Source organism: Melanerpes formicivorus, unplaced genomic scaffold (genome assembly GCF_026170545.1).
Source record: "Melanerpes formicivorus ecotype bairdi unplaced genomic scaffold, bMelFor1.0.p_v2 SCAF_12, whole genome shotgun sequence".
Taxonomy (NCBI): Eukaryota; Metazoa; Chordata; class Aves; order Piciformes; family Picidae; genus Melanerpes; species Melanerpes formicivorus.
The window spans coordinates 6,571,573-6,595,179 of NW_027142364.1; the positions used below are offsets into that span (position 1 = coordinate 6,571,573).

General features: G+C 38.6%; 1 protein-coding gene across 6 annotated transcripts in view; it reads right to left on the minus strand.

Moving 5' to 3' along the window:
- PEX5L (peroxisomal biogenesis factor 5 like) overlaps positions 1-23,607 on the minus strand; it is a 125,441-nt gene that overhangs the window by 15,451 nt on the left and 86,383 nt on the right. For 4 of the 6 annotated variants that reach the window (XM_068145073.1, XM_068145072.1, XM_068145074.1 and 1 more), the window contains 5 exons: positions 16,542-16,653; positions 14,493-14,702; positions 13,211-13,340; positions 11,960-12,056; positions 5,899-5,994 (listed from right to left, as the gene is read on the minus strand). In XM_068145073.1, the coding sequence (XP_068001174.1) occupies positions 5,899-5,994; positions 11,960-12,056; positions 13,211-13,340; positions 14,493-14,702; positions 16,542-16,653 (645 nt within the window). The remainder of the gene's footprint in view (positions 1-5,898; positions 5,995-11,959; positions 12,057-13,210; positions 13,341-14,492; positions 14,703-16,541; positions 16,654-23,607) is intronic. The other 2 variants (XM_068145076.1, XM_068145075.1) reach the window with 1 other exon arrangement.

The following is a 23,607-nucleotide window of genomic DNA, read 5'->3' on the forward strand; positions in this document are numbered from 1 at the left end:
TTTATAGTATATAAGGCTACCAAAAAGTAATTCATAATCCCTTTTTAAACAGATTAGTTTATAGAACAAATTATACCCAGATGCATATGAGTCCATATTAGAGTTTTTGCTTGTATTTTCCCCACAAAAATCCTTTGCAAACTGATAGTTTGGAAACATAACAAATCACATTTCTGCAGATCATAAACAAGCTTGTAAGTGGGTTTAGGTCTTAAGTTCAAATTCTACTGTTTAATTGCATATTTCTAATTCACACAGAAGTTCACTGTGTGCATACTGTGCTTGCAAAGCTACTGAATTCCTGTGCATTCGAGTAGTCATGCTTGATATCTACCTACAGTGAGTCAAAGGTGGAGAGAAAGTGCAATGAGAAGACCTGCTTTGCTATACATACTCTCAACTCATCGTATGCTACTTGGAGACAGGCCAGGACCCAACTGTTGTTTTGCAACTATAAGCAAAGATTTGCCTAGTTGGGCCAAATGGGCATAAGTCCCAGCTACAGCTTTCAGAGTACACCCAGCACACAGGGTTTCTGAAACTGGTATGGCAAAGCTGCTCTGAGCAGCTGGATCATGCACAATTACAGAACCTGATAAAATGCTATGATACTGCCATGGGAAATAACAATGTCAACAGCAGAACAGATTAATTTTCTTGAGAAAGAAGGCCATAAATATTACACAGTCTTTGTAAAAGGCTTGTGTTCATTTCTGCTGTTGTTGGTAGCAATTTTTACATTGACTTCAGTGGCAGGAGGGTTAAATTAATATTGAGTGTTCTGAAAACCTGGCGTTGGATCAAGGCTCCTAGATCTAATTTTAACTCTCTTTGCTGTGTGACTGGTGCCAATTACCTCATTTCAATGTTTTTGCTAGCTTAATGTTGGAGAATTGCTTTGGAAGTACCACAAGTTTTCAGACCAGTTGAACCCATTTAACACATTCTCAGATCATCTGCAACAGTTAAGTGGAATGACAACCAGGAAAAATGTTCCTACCATCTGAGTTCTTCCAAGCAGAATATTCTGCATTTTGTCATAGAGATTATTTTTACTCATATTATAGCAAATTTGCTGAATCAGTTAAATAAATGGGAGGCAAAATATTTCCACTGATACAGTGAAAGGCAGTGGGGGTGCACTTATTGAATATTGCTGGCTAATTTCTAAACTTACCTCTTGTCATAACTTTTAGAATAGAACTTTTCCTGTTCTATAATGCTAAAAATGAACTTGCAATCTTCCCTTTTGACCAATGCATAAGAAAGAAAGGTTCTGTTGTTGTTCTTTCTTTGAATTACTGCATCAACATACACTTCAATGTGAAAGACACAGTGACTTAAACTTACATGCTAATTATGTAAGATCTCCTTAGCTGATATCTTCTTAAATAAAGTTTGAAATATGCCTTTCTAGTGAGGTTTAGAGATTAAAAAAAATATATATTCAGGCAAAGATTCCCATTGTGATTTGGAAGAGTACTAAATATAATGGCTTTGGATGACTCAACCACCTAGTTCCCAATTTAAAACATAGTTTAGGGAGTCTCAGGTATATCCAAAGTGGATGCTGAAGCAGTGAGACATTCATGGGAACTACAAAGCTGATGATTCTGGACTGTTTTCCTAAGATAGAATAAACTAATCCCATCTTCTTCCCACTATTGTCACATAATTTAGCTGTAATATGTTCTGATGCTTCATAACTATATTATACAGCAGATGGCTCATGTGACATGGTGTTGTAAATAAAATGATGCTGAGAAAAACAGCTCAGAATTTCTTTTGTGTAAGCCTAAAAAACTGTGTGGCATCTGTGATTTGATCTCCACCTCAAGGAAATGTGGAGTAAGAAAATACCAAACCTGCTTTTATTTCCTATTTCTGAGACATTTCTCAGTTGGAAGTTTTTTGCACTTTCTTTGTTTCATAGAATCATAGAATCAATAAGGTTGGAAAAGACCTCAGAGATCATCAAGTCCAACCTGTCACCCAACACCTCATGACTACTAAACCATGGCTTCAAGTGCCATGTCCAATCCCTTTTTGAACACCTCTAGGGACAGTGACTCCACCACCTCCCTGGGCAGCACATTCCAATGGCCAACAACTCTCTCTGTGAACTTTCTCCTCACCTCAAGCCTAAACTTCCCCTGGCACACTTTGAGACTGTGTCCTCTTGTTCTGGTGCTGGTTGCCTGGGTGAAGACACTAACCCCCACCTGCCTACAACCTCCCTTCAGGTAGTTGTAGAGAGCAATAAGGTCTCCCCTGAGCCTCCTCTTCTCCAGGCTAAGCAACCCCAGCTCCCTCAGCCTCTCCTCATAGGGCTTGTGCTTGAGGCCTCTCCCCAGCCTCATTGCCCTTCTCTGGACACATTCAAGTGTCTCAATGTCCTTCTGAAATTGAGGGGCCCAGAAATGAACACAGGACTCAAGGGGTGGCCTAACCAGTGCTGAGTACACGGGCACAATGACTTCCCTGCTCCTGCTGGCCACACTATTCCTGATGCAGGCCAGGATGCCGTTGGCCTTCTTGGCCACCTGGGCACACTGCTGGCTCATGTTCAGCCAGCTCTCAATCAGTACCCCCAGGTCCCTTTCTGCCTGGCTGTTCTCCAGCCACTCTGACCCTAGTCTGTAGTGCTGCATAGGGTTGTTGTGACCAAAGTGCAGCACCCAGCCCTTGGACTTGTTGAATGCCATCATGTTGGACTCCACCCATTCTTACTCAGGTGGATGAGGAAGCTATTGTTTTAACTGAATATAGGTACAGGATGGACCTGAATCCCTATGCTGGCTTTTTTAAAAAATAAAGTAAAAAGAATCAATTTTTGATAAACACATCTAATTATTAAGAGAGTTCATTAAAATACAGTGGGTATGGCATTTGGAAATCATGAAGACTTTAGGCCATTTGTGCTTCAATGTATAGCAAAGGGATGAGGCAAAAATCAAATCCAGTTTCCAGAATGACAGAATTGCTGCAAGTCAAACTGGACCCTCTAGTGAAAAAAAAAAAAAAAAGCTAATTTACTTACTTCTTCTTAAAAGATTCCCCAATGGCATAGGCATCTTTAAACCTTCTCAAGACAGAATTACCTCACAGATCTTCATTAATCTCCAAGTTTGACATCTTAAAACCATTCCCAAAGCTCTAAAGTGAATGCTGGGTGGAGGATAAAGTTTGGTGTCTTCATTTACTGAATTGTTAATTAATTCCTTTCAAACTAGGCCACAAAGAACCTGAGATTTGCTTCCTTTTCTTGATCAGTTTTCTGGCTAATCTTACCACATGGAGCTTCCCCAGTTGAAGAATATTACAGAAACATCTGCTGTCTAAAAAATGAATTTTTGAACTGTATCTATTCTCTGCTTAAGAACGCACTAATCTTTCTGAGATGGGCTGCAATTTATTTCAACCATTCTAGCTTTCTTACCACTTCATATTAGCTGGGATGAAAATTCAACTCTTTTCGTATGCAAATCAAAATAACTGCTCTATAAGGTCTTGGAGAATCCTTTCCTTTACATTTCAACTACCTGGTCCAAGTTTCTATTTTAAGCAGAAAGAATAACTTAAAAGACTGCCAGCTATACAGTTAGGGAAACATTTAATTAGATTCATTTTAACATCTGTTTTAAGACTACACTGAAGCATTTTAACAGCCTGTCTTTATTACTTCAGAATCAACTTTTAATGTGTGGGGTCTGGGGGTTCTTTTGTTGTTGTTTTTTGTTGTTTGGAGTTTTTTACAAGATACTCTTCTTACTTTACTCTGTAAAGTAATTCAGTAGGGTCTTGTAATCTGTTGTTGACCCCAACTCATTTTTCTTTCTGCTGAATGCCTGGGAACTCCCCATCACACAAAGTTTCTGGCAATTGCAAGAGTACTGTCATCATTTGCTTAACCACTACCCATAATTCATCATCAGGTTCCTTCTGCCACAGTCACAGATTACAGCAGAGCGCGACCCACCTTAAGGATCAATCTGCAGTGCAGCCAGGAACATCTAAAGCATTTTAAGAAGAGGCATCTGAAAGCAAGTCTCTCCTGGCAGGACGAAATATGTATGATGTGCGACATCAAAAAATCTCTTGTGCATCACCATCACTTGTCTATAAAGAATCTCTTTGATCAGGCAAAGAAATGGACTCAGAAAGGACAAGAGGAATGCATTCAGTGTCTAGGTTATAAAACAGTCAGCTTACTGATTGCGTCCATTTTAGCCTTATATGCTGAGACTATGTTTATTATTTGCAGTAAGATCCTAAGGAGCCATGGCAGAAATTATGCAGTCTTAATAGATAATGAAGAAAACCCTACACATCAAATTAATTCCTTAAATAATAAAAAAAAATATCTGGTTCCAGCTAGAAGGCAGCAAATGGTTTAGACCTAATTTTCTTTGTAATCAACCAGTATTGATCTTGAATAGTTCATCAACACTGGAATTACAATGGCATAAAACCTAACTTAGAGGAGTATTAAAATACAGACATGAAAATTTAAATCTTAAACTAAAATAGTCCTAAAGTATTCTAGATGTTTGGGGACTAATGAGACTGCAGTTCATGCTAAACATAATTAATTTTGAGGAATGGTGTCACAGCCTTTCTACCCTAAAAACTCATTTCAGTGGCTGTTACATGATTCAACTTGAACGTGCCCAGAGAAGGGCCATGAGGATGATCAGAGGGCTGGAGCACCTCTCCTATGAAGACAGGCTAAGAGAGCTGGTGGTGTTCAGTTTGGACAAGAGAAAGCTCCGAGGAGACCTTATTGTGGCCTTCCAGTATCTGAAGGGGTCCTACAAGAAAACTGGTGAGGGACATTTTTAGGGTGTTGGGTAGTGATAGGACTGGGGGGAGTGGATCCAAGCTAGAAGAGGGGAGGTTTAGATTAGGTGTCGGGAAGAAGTTCTTCACCACAAGGGTGGTGAGGCACTGGAACAGGTTGCCCAGGGAGATGGTGGAAGCCCCATCCCTGGACCATGTTTTTAATGCCAGGTTGGATGTGGCTCTGGGCAATCTGATCTTGTGGAGGATGTCCCATGGCAGGGGAGTTGAAACTAGATGATCCTTGGGAACCCTTCCAACCCTGAAAATTCTGTGATTCTGTGGGATGCAGCTGTCCAGGCACTTTGTAATGGTGGGATTTTGAAGGGTTACCAACTGAATGCCTGAGAAGACATGATGCTCAAGATTGGTGCTTTTTTTCCTTTCTTTCTGGATTCTGTTAAAACAAAAGGGATGCTACCTTACCTCTAGACATGATCAGGATTTCAGTGGGGATTAGTGGTGTAGCACAACACTCAAGAGGCATTTCTAACATTGGAAAAGTACTAGTCAGTGAAAAAAATAGAAGTGCAGTAAAAGAGTTCTCTTACTGATACCTAATATAGTTCTCTATCTGTTACCTGCACCTTTTAAAACTAAATGATTTTCTCAGGAAGTTAGAATCCTCCTACACATTCTGCCACTAATTATAAAAATGCCTTGGTGTATGGTTACTGCTGTAAGTGCAGTTATCTACTGCAGCAGGTAATCATTCATCTTATCAATGATTCTGGATTCCAGTTTCACTGTGGAGAATTGGTTTGTGTCTCAGCTTCCATAACTGATTGCACACATTGAGTTGCTGGGGAAAAATATGCTTCACTCTTGAAGTTTGGGAGTACTTACATTTATGGGGAATTTTTCTCAACCCACTTGCTGTAGCAATAAAAATCAAGTTTGAAAAGTTGGTTCTGTATTTTAAATGAGTAACTCCAGGAAATGTATCTTTTCTCTGCCTTGAATAACCCAGTTCTAACTGTCTCCAATACTTGTGCTCCAAGGTGAGTAAGAAATCCATACAACATTAACTGAAAATGAAAATGGTAAATGAAATAATACCTCAACAGCTGCCTTTGCTCTTTCAAATTCTTCCTCCAAGGAGTGATTTCTGGAGAGAAGAGGGGCTCCCCAACGCTGCTCCTTAGTTGATCGTGCCTGAAAAATACAATATCAATCAGAAAAGGATGATATACTCTCTCCCACAGTTCTGACTTGTTTCTGTAATTGCCTAGAGCCCCAAATGGCCTTTTTTGGGGGGCAAAATTGCTTCAGTCCTGGCATGAATTCCTCTGAATCCTTTTACACCATAGCACAGAGACTGTTCCTCATGGGAAGCAGAGTTAATTTAACTTTTCCAGACTTCACTTTTCATTCAAGATGTGTGGAAGATAAGGAAACATCCAGGAAAAGATTGTGAGAATTAGACTACAAATGGCTCAGCTGACTATTATGTATAAGACTTTCACCTTAATTGTTCCTTCTCCTGTGTTGTGACTGTGACAATGTTTTCCACTCACTATGCTGCAGGAAGAAAACATCTGATTTTCTATGTACAATTTGTGGTTTTGTTGCAGGTTCTGCTCTGGGATCAGATTGGAGAGACAAGTTTGCTATGGATTTCGCTAGAAGGACCTCCTTACAATCAGCAGCTCTTCTTCTATGCTTTAGAGGAAGTATATAACAATTTTCTTCCTGTTCTTTTAATAAAAACATATTGTTGACTTTTTAGTTTTTGCACAAAAGGCACAGTACAAAAACAAACAGTATTCAGTGATGGCATAGAGAAGCACTAAGTGGCCTAATCTTGCTAACCAGAGCTCTGACTGCTAATCCCTTCCCTCATGTTTGTCAGAGGTTAAACTCATTAGCCATTTGCCTGACCATGGTCCCAGTTGCATTAATTTATGTGATTATATTTCTGATGACTGCACTTGTAATATTCAATTGCAATGAACCACATTGCTGAAAGAGTAATTTTGCTCACTTCAAACTCCTTGGGTTATATCTGCAGTGCTGGGATGAAACATTTAATTACATTCCTGGGTTTTCACATAAGTAATGTACAACATATGGTCAAAACACATAGGTCTGTGTGTGTAAGCACACATATTGCTACCAAGGAAGATGACATTGGTTTGTCAATCTAGCCCTTAATTTTCTGTTTTGTTCCTCAGGTAGAGCCTGATGAGTGAAATGTCTGTTGAGTTGATCAGTCACAGCACAGTTGATGTGAGAAGCATGTGGTAGGGGTGGGCAGTCCTTCTGTACTTTGATGCAAGGACAAGAAACAATAGAGCATGAGGATGGTCTTCAATAGGATCTATTGTTTTGGCTTTCACATCTACTACCTCTGGGCCATGTTGGTTGGAAAATAGTTTTGTTTGTTTGTTTGTTTGTGATGCCAGTAAAGGATTTCACATTGTGATTGAAAACATTCCAACCCCCAGTCCTATAGACAATGCAGTTATTTTGCTGATTAATAGAATGCAGTGCAGAAGAGATAACTGGTTCAAATCATCCATCTATCTCTATATGACATGACAGTATTTGTGACTCAGCACCTACAGGGTGAAACTGATGTTCCAAAGAGAATGAATTGAAGTTGTCTGGAATATGTCTTTGAGGAAGGTGCTTGGATTTAATAGCAAGTTATCAAAGGGCTTTAATCTTATCACTTTGTTTGCAAATTTGCTTAATTGCCCTCCTCATTTTTCTTACTAATCTTAGTTTTAGTTTCCAGCTATCACTCCTTTTCCAGTTGTTTTAACCACTTTCCAATATCCCTTTCATTTTCTCTGTAGAAAGATGACTTTAATCAGGTTCAATTGTCATTTAAATGATACAAAGAGACTGAGATCCTAAATTATCTTGTTATGAGGCATTTTATTTGGATTTCAACTATTTTCCCCCTCTTTTACTCTCTGTCTTTATTTTTTTACAGCTTTATTCTTTTTATAGCCACACAGCTCACCAAATGAACCCTATATTCCAGTAGCTGTCTTGCCATTTCTCTGTACAGAAATCAGGTGATCTCATGTCTCTCACTAATTATTTCTGCTGCTATATGCTCTTCTGGTCACAGTGATGCACAGGGAGCACTCATGCTGACAACCTCCTACACTCTGAGCCATAGGTTATTTTGAATTTGTCTTCTAGCATAGTGTTGAAAGTAGGGCCTGCATTCTTGTTCTGAAATGTATGACTTTTCAAGTGGCTGTATTGGAATATATATTTTTGCAGATGTCTTGGACACCAGCTCATTTTTATGACTTCCTTACCTACAGTTTTTTCATTCTACTGTTGCATCCTATCCAAATTTTCTCAGGAATGGCTGGCACATTTATTTTCAGATCAATAATATTGAAGATCATGATTACTCTCTGGAATCACAGAAGGACTAGGAATTTACAATTCCTAGTAAATAAACAGTGTTCTCCTGGTGTTAGGTTAGCCAGTTTTAATCTCTTTAACAGCTGCTTTATTCATATTGCATGGTGGTTGTTTAAAAATCAGAACATGGTGTGTTAATTCAAACATCTTGCAGAGTATCACACAGCAACACTTATCAACCTGACCTGTAATCTGATCAAAGAATTAAATCTGGTTTTCTTGACACAAAACTCGTTTGATAGACATTAATTACGTTCCCAGCCTTTTCATTATTTATGAGCTGGCTTTTGCAAACTGTTTGATTACTTCTGCTTTTTAATCTTTTATTTTCAGTGACTGCAGTTTCCTTAGGTCAAGGACAGCACTGCAAATCATGATCAGACTGAGCAGTACTGCAGAAGGGGAGGACAAGCTTGTTGGGGGAGCAGACAGGTGAGGGCAAAGAGGACAAGAACCACAGGAGTTCCTCCCTCTGCCATGTGTCAGAGTGTATACACTGCCCCTACATAATGCCTACAGAAATATACCTTCTTTTCCACTGAATGAACATCCAGAGAGAGAAAAAAAAGTATTGAACAAACCCCACATATGCTGCATTTGCAGACATACAATACAGAGTCATATTCTCAGTTGCAATACTCAGAAATTAAAGACTCCACACATAACAAACATGCTGCCCTTTGCTAGCGCAGGAAGAGAGGGGATGGGAATGGAGTGCCAGCACTGGAGAACTTCACATCCAGGTGGTGATGGGGTGGGACTCTGCAGCTGCCTCCCTTAAAGGAAGCCCTAGGTGGGGTATGGGTCAGGGTGGAATGGGTATGTTTGAGGCATGGACGCTCTGTGTATGCTGTGGTTTGATATGCTCACCACTCTATAATGGAGGTGCTGTAGCTGATCACTGGCTGCTGTCTTCAGGGACAAAATCTTCCATTCCAATGCATCTGCACACACTTCCCTGTGCTTGTAGCCTGTTTATGTGCTGTTGGACCTTAACTGTTGGTGAGAGGCTTAAATTATAGTCTTAACTTTTGAGCAGGTGTTCAAATTATGAGCTAAATCTGTCCCTTGTAACTCTTCATTTCATTAGAATATATGGCACGTCTAGGGAGAGTCAGGGCCAGTCCTACTGTAGAGATCTGGGAGAAGTGGGGAATAAATTTTACATTCTAATTATTATTGTCCCAAACTGCAGATTTCTAAGGTTTACAGGCATTGTGCCATGTCTTTGTCTAATCATGCTGACATATTGAATGAGGTTTGTTTTTTTAATGTGTCAAGGGTTTTGAGTATGCATTCTAGGTGAGAAATAAAATATCTAAAATGCCCAGGGAGGCATTAGAGAGTTAAAATGTGAGCAGACTTTGTCTATATGCCATTGAACATATTATCTCCCTCTGTGGCTTGTGATTATAAGAGAAAATAAAATCTTCCCAAAACCCCAAGTACTGTAGGATATCTCAGCACTAATCAAAGCATAACAAGGAACTTTCCAGAATGGCAGTTTGCAGAAAGAACAAAGATACCTTGGGCCAATGCAGCTTTAATGTTAATAGGTAAATATATGTTGTGAGTAGAATAGGGTGAAGCAAGATGGCCACATCCAATGACAGCAACCATGCTATTTTCTGTCCCAGCCTTCAGAAACATTGCTTTCTTATTAATACCAAGCCTCCCTTTGTGATTTTGTATTGGCATAAGTGCTGGTAAACACAGGATTTTGTTAAGAAGATTGCACATTTTTAATGAAAATATGACCTAGTTACTTAGTATTTCACTTTGAGGAGCTAAATCTAGTATGTCAGAGATGAGTGATGAAGGTGATTGTTTGGGAAAATGCTGATGGAAAACTGCAGCAAGTTTGACAAGATGAAATCTTTAGGGTATGGCAAAATCTGTTGCATATGCAAAGGTTACCTAAAATGAGGTAGAGAAGATCTAGGGAGGGCAAAGTATAGGAAACATATGCTTTGATAAAAGCTCTAACGTGATTTCTTTTACAAGCAGATTAGGAATGCAGTCAAGACAGATGAGCCTGTTTGTTGGGAACTGATAACTTTGATAGTCCAAGTATAAGCAGGGTGAAGCAGGGAGTGAGTGAAAATACTAAATTTCTAAGAACACTACCCAGAATAAGAACACAATTTCACTTTGGGTCATTTCTCTGCACTACTAATTACCAGTTTAATGACATTTCATGATTTGAATGGATCACCAGTTTGACATAAAGCAGCTTATGTGAAAACAAAATAAAACATGAAATGTACCAGAACAACAGAGAAGAATTTTATACTCTGCTTCTTTTTCAAGCTGGCTGATTCAACTTCACTTTTTTTTTCACATGTATTTTTAGATACAAGTCATTTTACAAAATAGTTCGAAGCCTCAACTGACTGAAATTATACTGAATTAAAAATGTGGAGTTTTTCCTCTGCAGTTATCGTTAAATACTAAATTTGTGGCTGCTTTTACAGAAAGCCACAGTCCTTAAATTATGTGAATGTCTACTTGATTTACACACACACCTCAGCTGAGCACAAACTTCCTGGCATTTAGATCTATTAGGCTGATGAACAGCCTCCTAAAATGGGGTTAGAGATACTTAAAGATAAACTGGGCGTAGCATGTGAAAACAGATTGTCCATCTCAAGTGGATGATATTATGCAATAGATCTTTCCCATTACTAAGTTGTATAAATTTATTGCTCAGAAAGGAAAGATACCATGCACACAAACACTGGTAGGCTTTCCAAAGAGAAAAATAATTCAGCTTGCAATGTAGAGATGGCAGGTAAGTAAAGAAGGCTTGTTTCCTAAAGCAAAACACAGGCATAGGTCCTGGTAACTGGGTTCCATTTCTGCTTTCACCCAAAAACACTGCATAATCTCGGAAAAGACCTTTGATATTTTAGTGTCTCATTTTTTCCATTTTCAGCTAAGGCTATTATTTTTCCATTCATTTCCAAATTTTCCATCTGGCAAAAAGTTTTGATCTCCAGGCATAAAAATAGGTGTGGAAGAGGAGAAAATTATTTTCAACTAGAAGTTAATCCACCAAACAGCTCTTCTTTTTCCCCTGCCAGTGGCATTGGCTGAAATTGAACATTTTGTGTTGAAAAATAAGAAGCAGGTGAAAGGAAGTTGTTTAAGTGACCTGATCTGTGTAAATTAATAGATGTATGTTTGTACATAAATATGCACACATATATATCTAAAACCACACAGTTCTGAATAATCATGTCCAAAATGTCCTGTCCAATATACAATGGGAGAGTGAAACAGGGCAAATCTACAAATGTTCAGCCCAGAGCCCCCCAGTTCCTTTTTCAGTAGGAAGAAGTCCTTTGACCACACTACTCTCCTCTGGAGATAAACTGATAATAAACATTGGTCTAATGATTCCTTCTTGTATTCTTTGGCTATTTCTGGGGACTCCTGTTTGACCAGGAGATCTTAAGAACAAATACATTACCGGGATAGAGAACCATTAGATGTTTCAATCTCAAACTGAGGAAGGGAAAGGAAGATGGTGTTGTAAATTGTACTTTGAAGTCTTTCTCCCTGTACAGGAAGGTCACAGTTCACTGCAGTATTAAACTCTGTTATTTGTCTGTATGAATCTTAACTGATGATCCTGAAAATCTCTCTTAAATAGCTCTTCCAGAATGTGAGGGGTTAGCCAGGGGGACAATGCCTTTTTACTGTTAACGAAACTACCAAATCCTCTTACCTGTATTGCAGGTGCAAGTTCTAATTCTGATGCTGAATCAGAATCCAAGGCACTCTTGACATTAGTCAGCTCAGATTGTGATCTGTTTTCTGTGGACCTAGAAATAATGCATTCATATACTCATCACTGCACCCTAGGACATGCTGCCTTATGTCTTTCAGGTTCATAAGCACATATTGGTTAGTTAGGTTATTTCTTTTAGTGGAATTGTTTAACCTGCAGTTATCAAAAGTGCCTGGACCCTTCTCAGTGCTCACACTGTTAACAGTTTTCAGTCACACACAGGCAACAGTTAATGCAACAGAACAGAGCCAGGCCAGATTCACCAGGAGAGCCCTGCATGTATATTGGCATGACAGAAGTATAATGGAAGGAAAACTGCTTCTACCACTGTGCTTCTATTTCATGGATAGGCAAATTAAGGTTAGGCAATGACACAAGTCTGTAGCTTCAGTCAGTGTCTAAGTATCAAACACCACTTTGCAGAACTCCACCTTGACGTATGTACATCTTTGTGTGACAATACCCTAATATTCCTTCTTCCTAGAAAATGAAACCCTGTAGACCAAAACCAAGTCAGCTGAGAAAACTTGGGCAAAGCTTTAAGTTAATGAAATTCCCAGACAAAGGGCAGGTTATGATACAGGATAAGCATCATTTGGTCAGAAAAGTGCTTCCAGTGTATGAAAATGCTAATTATGGTTGTGCATAATATAGTGAACAAGTGTTGCTTACATATCAGGAAGGCAGCAGAATTCAACTACATGAACTGTTCCCAAAAGCAAAGTCTAATTCTTCCCTCATTTACATTCTCTGCACTGCAAGATGCTGTGTGGAAGAGGCAGTACTTGGCTTGGATATTTTATCTTGCCTCTTCCAGTTTTACACAGAAATGCTGTGCTCTTGTTAGCAAACTCAAAGTATGCTGGATAGCCAGTGACTGTCAAATCACTGTCAACATTCCCTTTTTACTCATTTTACTCACATTTGCAGTTGGTTTTGGACCAGTGCATGCCTCTGTAGAATTCTCACCACCATTTATTTAGTAATTGCACCAGCTACTTTTCAGAACATTGAAAATTGCTGGCAAGCAATTACTTACTTATGATACATTGTCCAAAATGTCTGCTTGAACACATTTAATGTAATCATAACAGATTTAATGATATGACCTGTACTCTAGTGAGCATTTCTATGAATTAAGAAAGCTGGGCTGCAAAATATTGTTGTAAGGAAAGCCAAAAATTGTACCATAAAAGCTCTTTTGATGGAGCTCTAGATGATGATGATGATATTCGCTCTGTAGAAGGGTGGACCTTGCTACTCCTTTCCCCATGAAAACTGACATCATCCCATTTCTCTATCTGTGTCTGAATATCAACTGAAAAATAAGAAAAGAAAATACAAAACTTTTAAACTGCTGCAGAAAATTTGTCTCCTCTGTTAAATGCAGGTTCTAGAGAAAATGTTGAGAGAAAAGAGGGTGTTTTTGTTAAGGTCCACTATAAAGAAATGTTGGGCACCTTTCTAGCTGATCATCTGTGCAAATATCTGTGACTTTACAACAGTTTTCTAAGTACATTACCCTTCATGGTCAGAATGTCAATGGAAAGACTGATTCAAAATCAGTGATGTGGATATTATTTAGAGTTGTTGATAAAATTACACTATTTTATAGTTTGGGATATTTTTAATCTCCTAATTGTAGTTAAACTGCAAAAATAAAACTACTTTTAGTGGCTCCCATTTAAAAATGACTGTAGGAAACTGATATTATTCAGTCACATGTTGGACTTGCTTTGCAAAAATCAGGTGTTCAGCTCCTGCTTGAAGATTAAGTTCTCTAAAAGAACTTCTGTACTGATGAAGGGAAAATTTGCTACCTTGGTAGAAATTACATTTACCTTGCAAATTTCTCAGTTGAGGTGCAAGTAATTTAGTTTGGATGGAACTAAATTAAATTCACCTTTCCCAAAGCTCATCTATAGATCATGCTTGGCAGGATATTGAGTTATGTTTGGGGTTGGTTTGTTTTTTCTTTTTTTGGTCTGTATAAATATAGCTCTTTTGACAGGAATGTTCTGGGTTTGTTTATTTTTCCCCTCTCGTATGCATAGATAAAGCAGTGTTTACGAAACTAATGTGTGTGTCTGACATCTGCACTTCTGCAAAGGACATCAAGTATGAGCTGCCTCTGATTTGTGTCCTTTGCCAATTTCTCAGATTCCCCCTATAGATTTTTCTACCATTTTACTCCCCCTAACTATATTCTTTTTCTTTTTTAAAGAAGCCTTTCAAAACTTTGTTTGCACATTTAGTGCCAACTTCATAGCTAAAATTTGCAAAGGCAAAATGTGTTCAGTTTCTAATTTAGAGTATATCTGGTCGTTTATAATGTGGAGCAAAGGTTATACTCCCTGCTAAAATGTGCAACAGAAATTCTGATGTTGCTCCTTATTTTTCATGACAGTAGCAAGGAGAAACTAGTGCTAAGCAAGGCTATGTAGCACTGGTAATACAGCTACACTCTTACCTAAATCTAGTGAAGACTTGTCTGAAACTTTGACAGTCTGCACTTTCTGCTCAGTATCCACACTGATAAGGTCAGACTTGTCTGTCTTCTTTCTGTGGGTTGAAGCTTTTAAGCCTTCACTTCTTGATGGATTCTCTGATTTCTTTGCTTTGTTTTGGGTTTGTAAGACAGGTTCACTAAGATCCAAGAGATCCAGACCTGTTGATAATACTTAGAGACAAAATGTTAGAATTCAATGTTGTTTTAATTCAAATAGCTCGCTTTTTAAAATTTGGTTTAATTGGGAAAACCCCCAAATTATTCATGTGTTTGTATTTGACTCAAGTAGATGTCTGTGTCCTGGTTAAAGATGATAACTAGCATATTCAAATAGGAATAGGGATGTCAGGTGCTTAGCTGGCTGTAGTTTTATTAAAGCTTGGTTTGCACAAAAGGCTTTTCCTCTGAAAATCTTGTGGATATCTTACATCTTAAGGCTGTGGTCTTACTCCACAGAAGATTTTCTTGCACTGTAAGGGATCTCTGTACAGTTGAGATTCTAGATAAGATTTGGTTTAATTTTGTGATTTATCAAGCAACAGCTGCTTAGGGCACTACTGTTGTGCCACATACTGCTATGGAAAAAGCTGAAGGGTAGACAGCTTCTTGGGTGGGCTTCTTGGATCATAAAGGAATAATGGTATAATCAGTTATAGTTTCTACTGTTGTCACTCTTTGTCTTTTGGGGGATAAATATTGAATGTATAAATTTCTATTTCTGTTAGAGCTATATCAGTATAAAATTAATGTTCAGTGTCAGTTCCTCATTTAAAAGTTGTTTAAAGGGTAACATTTAAAATTCTCTAGCACATGGAAGACAGAAAACCTCCCTCTTTACCTTTGTTTTATGAGGCAGGTGTTTTTCACAGCTCAGTTTGTATTATCTCTAGCAGTGTTTTTTCTGTGTTCATGGTAAATCACAGAATTTCATCAGTTTTCATAGAATAAGACATTTTTATTATTTTATTGAACAAATTCAATTATCCCTCCCCTCTAGTCTGATAGATATTCAAGGCAGATATATGATCTACAGATACTTACTTCTCTATAACAAACACCACTCTTAAATAACCTGAAATATTTCTATTCAGCTCTGTAATCCCTCTAGCCACATATAAAAGGGTAAAAACTATTATTTACAATTGTTACTTAATTCAATGTTCCAATTTCTGTCATTAGTACTTGCATATTACTTTAGACACATTAATTAGATGTGAAGATAATCACCCAGCTGTCAATTATTCATTTAATAATTTCCATGTATATAGATTTTAATTAAAAGGTTTCTAACAAGCAAAGTAATTTTATTGAGATAGCAGTAGAATATAGTAGTGCTATGCTGCTTTTATTGTACTTCAGCTGATCTGCTCAGCCACTTTGATTATCTTTGCACTAATATCAAATGGGAGGAGGCCAGTTTCTAAAAACGTTTCCAAAGCACAATGTGCTTCAAATATAATTCAATGTAATCTCAAAGGCTTTCAGGTTTCACTCTTATTTTTTATTATCTGCTCTCCTATCTTATTGCAACACAAAGGAACTAAGAAATGTCTTAGATCCTTTCACTAATAAAGTGTCTGAACTCACCCTGGATGTTTGATATCTCTTCCCTTTTCTCTAGTATCTCATCTAAGTTTTTATTAACGAAAATCCTTCTACAGTAAAGCCAGACTAAAAGTTGTCTTCCCATAGGCTAAAAATTTTCAAAACCAAATACTAATAATTGGTCAAAGTGGTATGTACTCTCTGTTGAAATTAAACTAAGTTCCTTTTAATTCCAGTTCAGAGATCTGCTAGAATACATGTGATTTGGATCACATCAGATTTGGCCTCAAGTGTAATCCACGAAGTTCTTTCTACTGATAGATCCGACATTTATAATTGAATACCAGCTTGTAGTTTTGTGCAAATAGTAATAAATCAAGAAATCACTTCACAAAAGTGTACCATAGTTAAGATGAAACTAAAGAGATTTCTGTTTAGTGAGGGAGAGTAAAGAATTTTGTTTACCTGCAGTATTTGATGTTACAGGCCTTGCAGCAGCTTCTGGTTTAGTTTCACAGAGAAAGTCATCAATGGAGGGGCTCAGAAGGGGTCTGCTTTCTTGTTGCTCATTCACCAGCTAGCAACAAAAAATCCCAGGGTCACAGAATGTTGTTGGGATGCAGAATTTAAGGAAATAACACATATTCTCACAATATCATGCGCTTTATTTTTGATTGTGAGAGAGTAAAGTATCGCAATTACAAGATGTACAAATAGCTATGGGCTTAAAATGAAAAGCTTTAATCACTCTTTTGAGGGAAAATGATATTCTAGTTTCATAAACTGCACAAAAATAAAGCAGCAAGTTTGATTTTTTTCCGTAGCAATTATTGCATACTATTGCTTATAGGGCTAAAGTATACAAGGCCTGATATAACTCCCTTCAACTCAAGGGGTGAAGTTGGCCTTCTCTATCACCAGGAGACTAAGCAGGGCTTTTTTAGTATGTAGAAATGATCTTTATTTTTATTTTCTTTTTCTTTTTTCCCAGAAGTAACATATCTCCCCACAGGACTTCCATAAGACCATTTCATCTATCAAATATGTATTAGCCCATTAAACAATAACCTGCTGAGACAGAAAACACTTCTCTGCAGTACAAAGACATATGAATGACAGTGGATGGAGCCTGGTGAATGTATGAGCTTCCTGTATGAGTGTTGACTGTGTGAAGACTCGTAATACAATTTTCATTTATGAGCAGTTTTCCTTTTTTTCCCCTCCTTTTTTTTTTTCTTTTTTTTTTTTTTTGTTTGGTTTGTTCATTTGGTTTTGGGTTTGTTTCCAAATTGCAATTACATGAATGCATTGCTTTTTCTGTTACCTAAGAGAAATCTCTATTACAGGCTGTTTCATGCATTAGGGATTAAAAAGACAAAACAGTAAACCAGTCTCAGAAATAGAAGTCTCCTCTCTGCAATCTACCTCTGATTAGAGGATGAAGACTTTTGCTGAGCTGGATGGATGTCTGATGGTGTGGCCTGCATTTACTTTATCTTTAATAACGTGAAAACATGTTTTCCCTCTGCTTGTTGCTTTCCTATGGAGCTATTTCAGCTTTGCTTTTATCCTCTCTACTCTCCTTCTCTCCATTCCGTTCTCACTCTTTTTCTGTTGTTTAATTTTCAACATTTTCTCTCAGATTAAATTGAGGATGCTAACATGGATTACAAATAAGATATTTACTCATCCCCATTTTATGTTTGTTAACTACTGGCATTCAGCTACTGCAGTAGCAGCGTTGCCTCTAAAGTTATTACAGCAAAACAGACTAGATTTACTGCTGTTCAGTGCTTGATTTATGTATTACAAAGTTGCAAGAAAATACTGGAGCTATTGAAATGAAAGTCCATTATTTTGATGAATCAAATGTTTAAGCTGATGCTTAATGCTGACTGACTCTATAACATGTGCACTTGTTCGTTGCCCAGCACCTTACAGCTTTGCACTGAAATACCAATTTACATGAGTAACATAGAAGACAGATGAGTGATTGCCTGCCCAACTGTGTGTAGCAGAATGTGCAAATGTGAGCACTTAATTTAAAAATCTGGCAGTGCTACTGTCCCAAACTCCAATTCTGCATATGCTAAACCCAGATTGCAGACGAACCTTACAAGTGACTTAATCCTGTGGGCTTTTAACTCTCCAAATTGATTGTCCAGGGTGCTGTCTCAATCAAGGCACAGAAGTTACTTGCTTAATTAGGTAAATCTCAATACTTGATTGAAAATTACATTTATGCCAGCTGTGCACCATTGATTTCTATTATAGGTGGCTCTACAATACCCACGTTATCTCTTGGTCCAGAGGACCTTCTTTTTCTGTTTATGATTTGATGACTGTGCTTACTAATTTCTATTGGTGGAAAAAAATGAAGGTGGATGCCTAGTTAGTTCTTCTCCAAGCTACTTTAAATATTTTAAAAGTTTCATTATGGTCAGATCACAGCAAAAATCACTTGAATGCATTCCATTCTAGGATCAAGCATTGGTAACAGCTCTTGCACTTTTGCAACCAGTTGTATATTTCAGTAAAATAGTATCCAGCAGAATGACAAAGCCTATGGATTAGCTAGATCTTTAGCGATCTCTTCTGCGACCTACTGACAACACAAACTCCTACACTATTTAGAGTGGGACAGGAGGGAAGAGGGGGCTCTACAAGAATCACTGTAAAGGCAAAAGCTTCACAGGAAATATTCTATTTCTGTATCTATAAGAATGTATCAACAGAGTACATTATCATGTAAGATCTGGATGCTGATCAAGTCTATATTATATGGGAAGTTCATTATGTTACATGGAAATTTTCTTCAATAGGACAGAATGTGAGAAGGAAAGAATGAAAAATGATTATGAGAACCAAGACAGCCAAGATCACTCACTGGAGACATTGAAGAAGAGAAAATCTGGAGGCTAACAGGAAGGGGAATTTACAACTGAAACTTCTTGCAGGGGTAAGAATATTCTTTCTGGGAAGACCAGACTTGAGAGTTGTGGAGGAGGAGATTAGAATCTACACAGACCAGAATTTCTTCAAGGTTCAACTGAAGTAGCAGGTAGCAGATGTCTGGCAAATATTTTTCCTTTTCAAAGCTAGTTATCACATCCCTGGAAATTTCTTTATTATGTTTATATAAGGAAGATCTGCTTAGCAACAGACCTTTATTAGTTTCATACCAGCAGTGTAGTGTGAAAGTCCCTTGATAAAATGCTACCATCAGGCTGACAGAAGACTGGTGATAATGCCCACTTCATCAATTTTGCCAGCAAACATCAAGATTTCAATTTTATTGTGTTGTGTCTTTTCTTCTGCATTAGAAACATTTTTATTTAATTATAAAGCAAATGCCTTCCTCTACTCTGACTCATCTTGTGAATACAAACACTGCATCCATCAGAGATGGGCCACCTAAATGATCAGAGGAGTAAATCCCATGTTTTACAGGGAGACTAAACCAGTTTGGCTTGCTTAGGCTAAGAAAATGTAGGAATATAATTCTTCATGTATATATAAAGGGAAAGGGGTCAGATGACACTGGAGGAGGAAAGCTATTTCGGGTTCAGAGAAAGGCTGGCTTGACAAGAAAGATATCTAAACTGGCCATGAACAGATCTGCTCTGGAAATTAAACCAATTCTTCTAACTTTCACAGCAGTGTAGTATATATGAACACTATGGGGATATAAGGTAGGAAGACCCAAAAAATCTACCTATTTAAAATAGCTTTTGATGATCTTTCTACATGGGTGTTTATGACGTGATTGCTTTTGAGAAGAGGACTCTGTCCCAGAGGACCCCTCCCTGTCCTATGTCCTATGCTCCCATGACTAAGAACTGGAAACTGTAGGAGTGTCTTATTAAAAGGATTTTCCCCATGAAAATCAATCTGCTTTCAACTGAGATATTTGGGTCAAAACAGATAATAGATATATAATCAAGTCTACCAATTATCAATATTATAACCTACTAGAAAAATATGTTGTAGACATGAAGAACACATTTTGTAATGGATCAAACCTTAACAGGTGGAAGAGTACCATGAGCTGATATTTTGGCACAGGTAAGTAGGTAGTGGGGTAGGTTTCTGGTATTATTGTGTATGCAATGACACTTGGTAAGCCCCCAGTGTCACACTTCAAATTTCATTTTTCTGCTTCATGCATTGTACCAAATTTATCCCTGGTTTAACTCTGCTCAAGTTATTAGAGCTATGTCAGGCATGAATTTGGAGTTCTGCTATAAAACATTCATGAGATGAAAACTATTATCTATATTAAAGTAATAATTTATGGTTTTCAAGCACCTTTCAGGGTGGAAATCACAGAATGCGTTAAAACATTCATGAATCAAACCTGGCACCATTGCAGAGCTGAGTATTATCTATCTGCTGCTGATGAGAGAAGAAAAGTGAAATTAAGAAAGCCACCTAACACCAGCCAGTGCTGGAGGAAGCAGAGCTGGGAGCTGGAGACAGGCAGCTGGTGCTGCACCACCGCACAGGATTTATCTGTGCAATATTTGTACACACGCCAAGTGCTGTAGACTCCGCCTGTGAAACTGTTGATTTCTGAGCACTAATTTAGCCAGCAAGTGCCATAAATTCTCATAAATTCTCATAATGTCTCTAAGAACTTAATTTTTCTTTATAAAACAACTTTAATTAAGGAAAAGGCCCCCACACTCCTTTTGCTGAAGGATATCTAAAATCTGTGGAGGGTGATATTCTCTACTGCTAATACATCTGAAGAGACTCATTCATAGTATAAAAATACTCCTAAATTCAAATTAATTTTCTGTGACTGATTTATGCAGCACAACACAATAAGATGTTTGTTTTTCTCATCCCAGTACTGCTATTGGCAGTTTTTCTTCCAAAAAACATATATGTGGGGGTTTGTGATGCTTTAGGAGAGATACTGGGAGCATCATCTGATGGCTGGTATCAGACCCACTGCTTAATTGTGTTCAAGGCAAGACTAGACTAGACTAGACCAGACCAGGTTGGAAGAGACCTTCAACATCATCGTGTCCAACCTATCATCCAATTATTTAGCAGTGATCTGAGACAAGGCACAGAGGCCTGGTCTGGCATTTGCAGCTGCTGTCCTGGAGACCTTGTCTGCCCTGTTTCACTTCAGCACAAGCGGGGCATTCCCACAGCTCAGAGTGCTAAGAGGAGCCACCTGCTTTTCATTTTCTCTGCCCTGTCACCTGCCCCATCCCCAGCTGTCTGCATTTATTCAGGTGAGGTAGTTTATTACCTGCAGCTGCTTTTGCTGCTCATTTTGCCTTTCCTAGGGCTTTGCTTTGGCTCGTTGTCTCCCTGCTGCCCTCAGAGTTGCTGTGGGAGAAGAAGGTGGCAGCTGCGGTGGAGGTGGCAGTTCACAGTGTTTCCCTTTATGGGCCATCTTCAGGCCTGAAGTGTAGGTGGGAGCCTAGTGAATGGTTGAAAATGGTTGAAATCCTGAGTGGGCTTGGGTGTGTTAGGGCTGGAGGGAGGGAGGGACACCGTTGTGGAGGAGATGTAGTGTTGGCCCCTTGAGAGGAGCAGTGGCCATGAGAGGGATTTCTTTCTCCTAGCCAGCATCTACTCTGACATTAGCTTGTCACAGTCAGCACCTCTCCCTCTGCCCTGCAGTCAGCCCTAAGTCCTCCTCGGCCTTGTTTTCTCCCCTTTTCCTCACAGAAACTCACTGGTGGGTAAAAATCCTTCCCAGAGCTGTGGCCCTACAGCCTCTCCTCAGGCCTGATGCTGCTCTGGGGAGACTGCATGGGGCCCAGCAAATGCCTGGCCTCCGCGTGGTGTTAGTTCTGCTGTCCTGTAAAAACTTGTTTTCTGTTCATCTTCAGGACCTTTGGCTTGTAGTTTTAATGCAAGTATCTCTTGAAGTGCTGGGGGTGGTTTGTTTTGCTATGCCAGAAACAATGTCAGATTATGTATGTAAATAGCAACTCCTGTGGCTTTGATTTTGCTTTGCTCCAGATCAACATCTTGCATTATAGTAAGAGAGTGGTGAAATATCTAGGAAATAGCTTGAATTAAAAGAAAAAATAAAGAAGGGGGGGTGGGGGTGGGGGTGTAGAAAAAAAGAAGCAGAGAGTTGTCAGGACTCTGTTGTGATAAGTTTCCATAGAACAGATTTGTTTGGCCTTAAGGCAGGGGAAGCTGGAGCGCACCTGGTGCTCCTGGGAACAGCTGAGAACCAACTTCTTACCTAGTGTCACGTTTACAGTTAATAGTGATCACCTGCACAACCTTCCTTGCTTATGGCTACAAGTTCTTTGTCCCCTTTCTTTTCCTAGGGCAGTGGGTGTGTGCTGTGGGAGTGCTGGAGTGCACTGAAGCTGTCAATAAGGTATGGTCCTGACATCCCATTTTATACCGTCTCTCACCTGGTCTCAATCTGTTTGCAGTGCACAATGTCTGCTGCTTTGTTTCTTTTTACCTTTCTTTCTTTTTTTTTTTTTTTTTTTAATGTTAGTAGGGCATAATGTAATGGTAGTCTTTAAGATAAATTATTTGGAATCTAAATTGGGGGGTTCCAGTCAGGCATAGGCAGCTAATTAGCACCTATGTTTTGAGCACATAGTGAACTAGTTCTCTTAATTTAAGTGCCTAAATTCCCTCCATGTTCAATGGGGAGAGAAAAATGTCTAGAAAAGCAACTCCAGAGGGACCTCCTGGCTGCCTAATTTAGGCTGTCCCTCAGGAGGCTCTCAAAGGCACCTAGCTTTCCCACTGGTTATATATTTAATTTATTTTAGAAGGACTGGTTCGAGAAGCACCTGAAATTTAGACGTAATCATTTAGTTATGTTAGTTGTATTGGATTCTACCCATTTTGTCACCTGAGGCTGATTAAATTATTCAGGGCATTAATTTAGGAAGCCCCAATCTTGCAGTGGGTAATCCCCTATACAGTTCAGCAGCAAAGCTGTTTCTGGGCGCTTACCCCTTTTGCTCTACTGCCCACTCAGTGTGCTGGTGAGAGTGTGGTTGGTCTCCTGACTGTATCAGTGAAATGATCTGACCTAGAAAGCTCAGGGCATGGTAATGAACATGTGGTGATGGGCATGGGAGAAAGCAGGAATCTTTTAACTCACAATTTCCACATCAGAAAATCTATTTTTGAACATTAAGAAACTTGTCTGCTGCTTGGGTCAGACTGGGCAAAGAGGTGAAAGAGTTAGATCAGTTTGAGTAGTTTGTGTTATACTGTTCTCTTAGCCAGAGGTATCTCTTAGGCAACAATTAACTTGAATCTCTAATTATTTGTATCATACAGAACAATGGTTTCTTGATAGGTTCTCTGCACACATCTGGCACATTGTGATCTTTGATAGCACTTATTAGGATAAATGGAAGCAAATTAATTAATTTCCATTACCTAGCTATTTCTGAAAACAGATGAGTGGGAACCACAACTGGAAACTGAGGTTATTGTTTTCAATAGCATACCAGAAAGTACTAGCTTGACAGTTGTGTCTGTGGATTCTTATCTTGGCAGGATAAGAACTGAAGCTCTC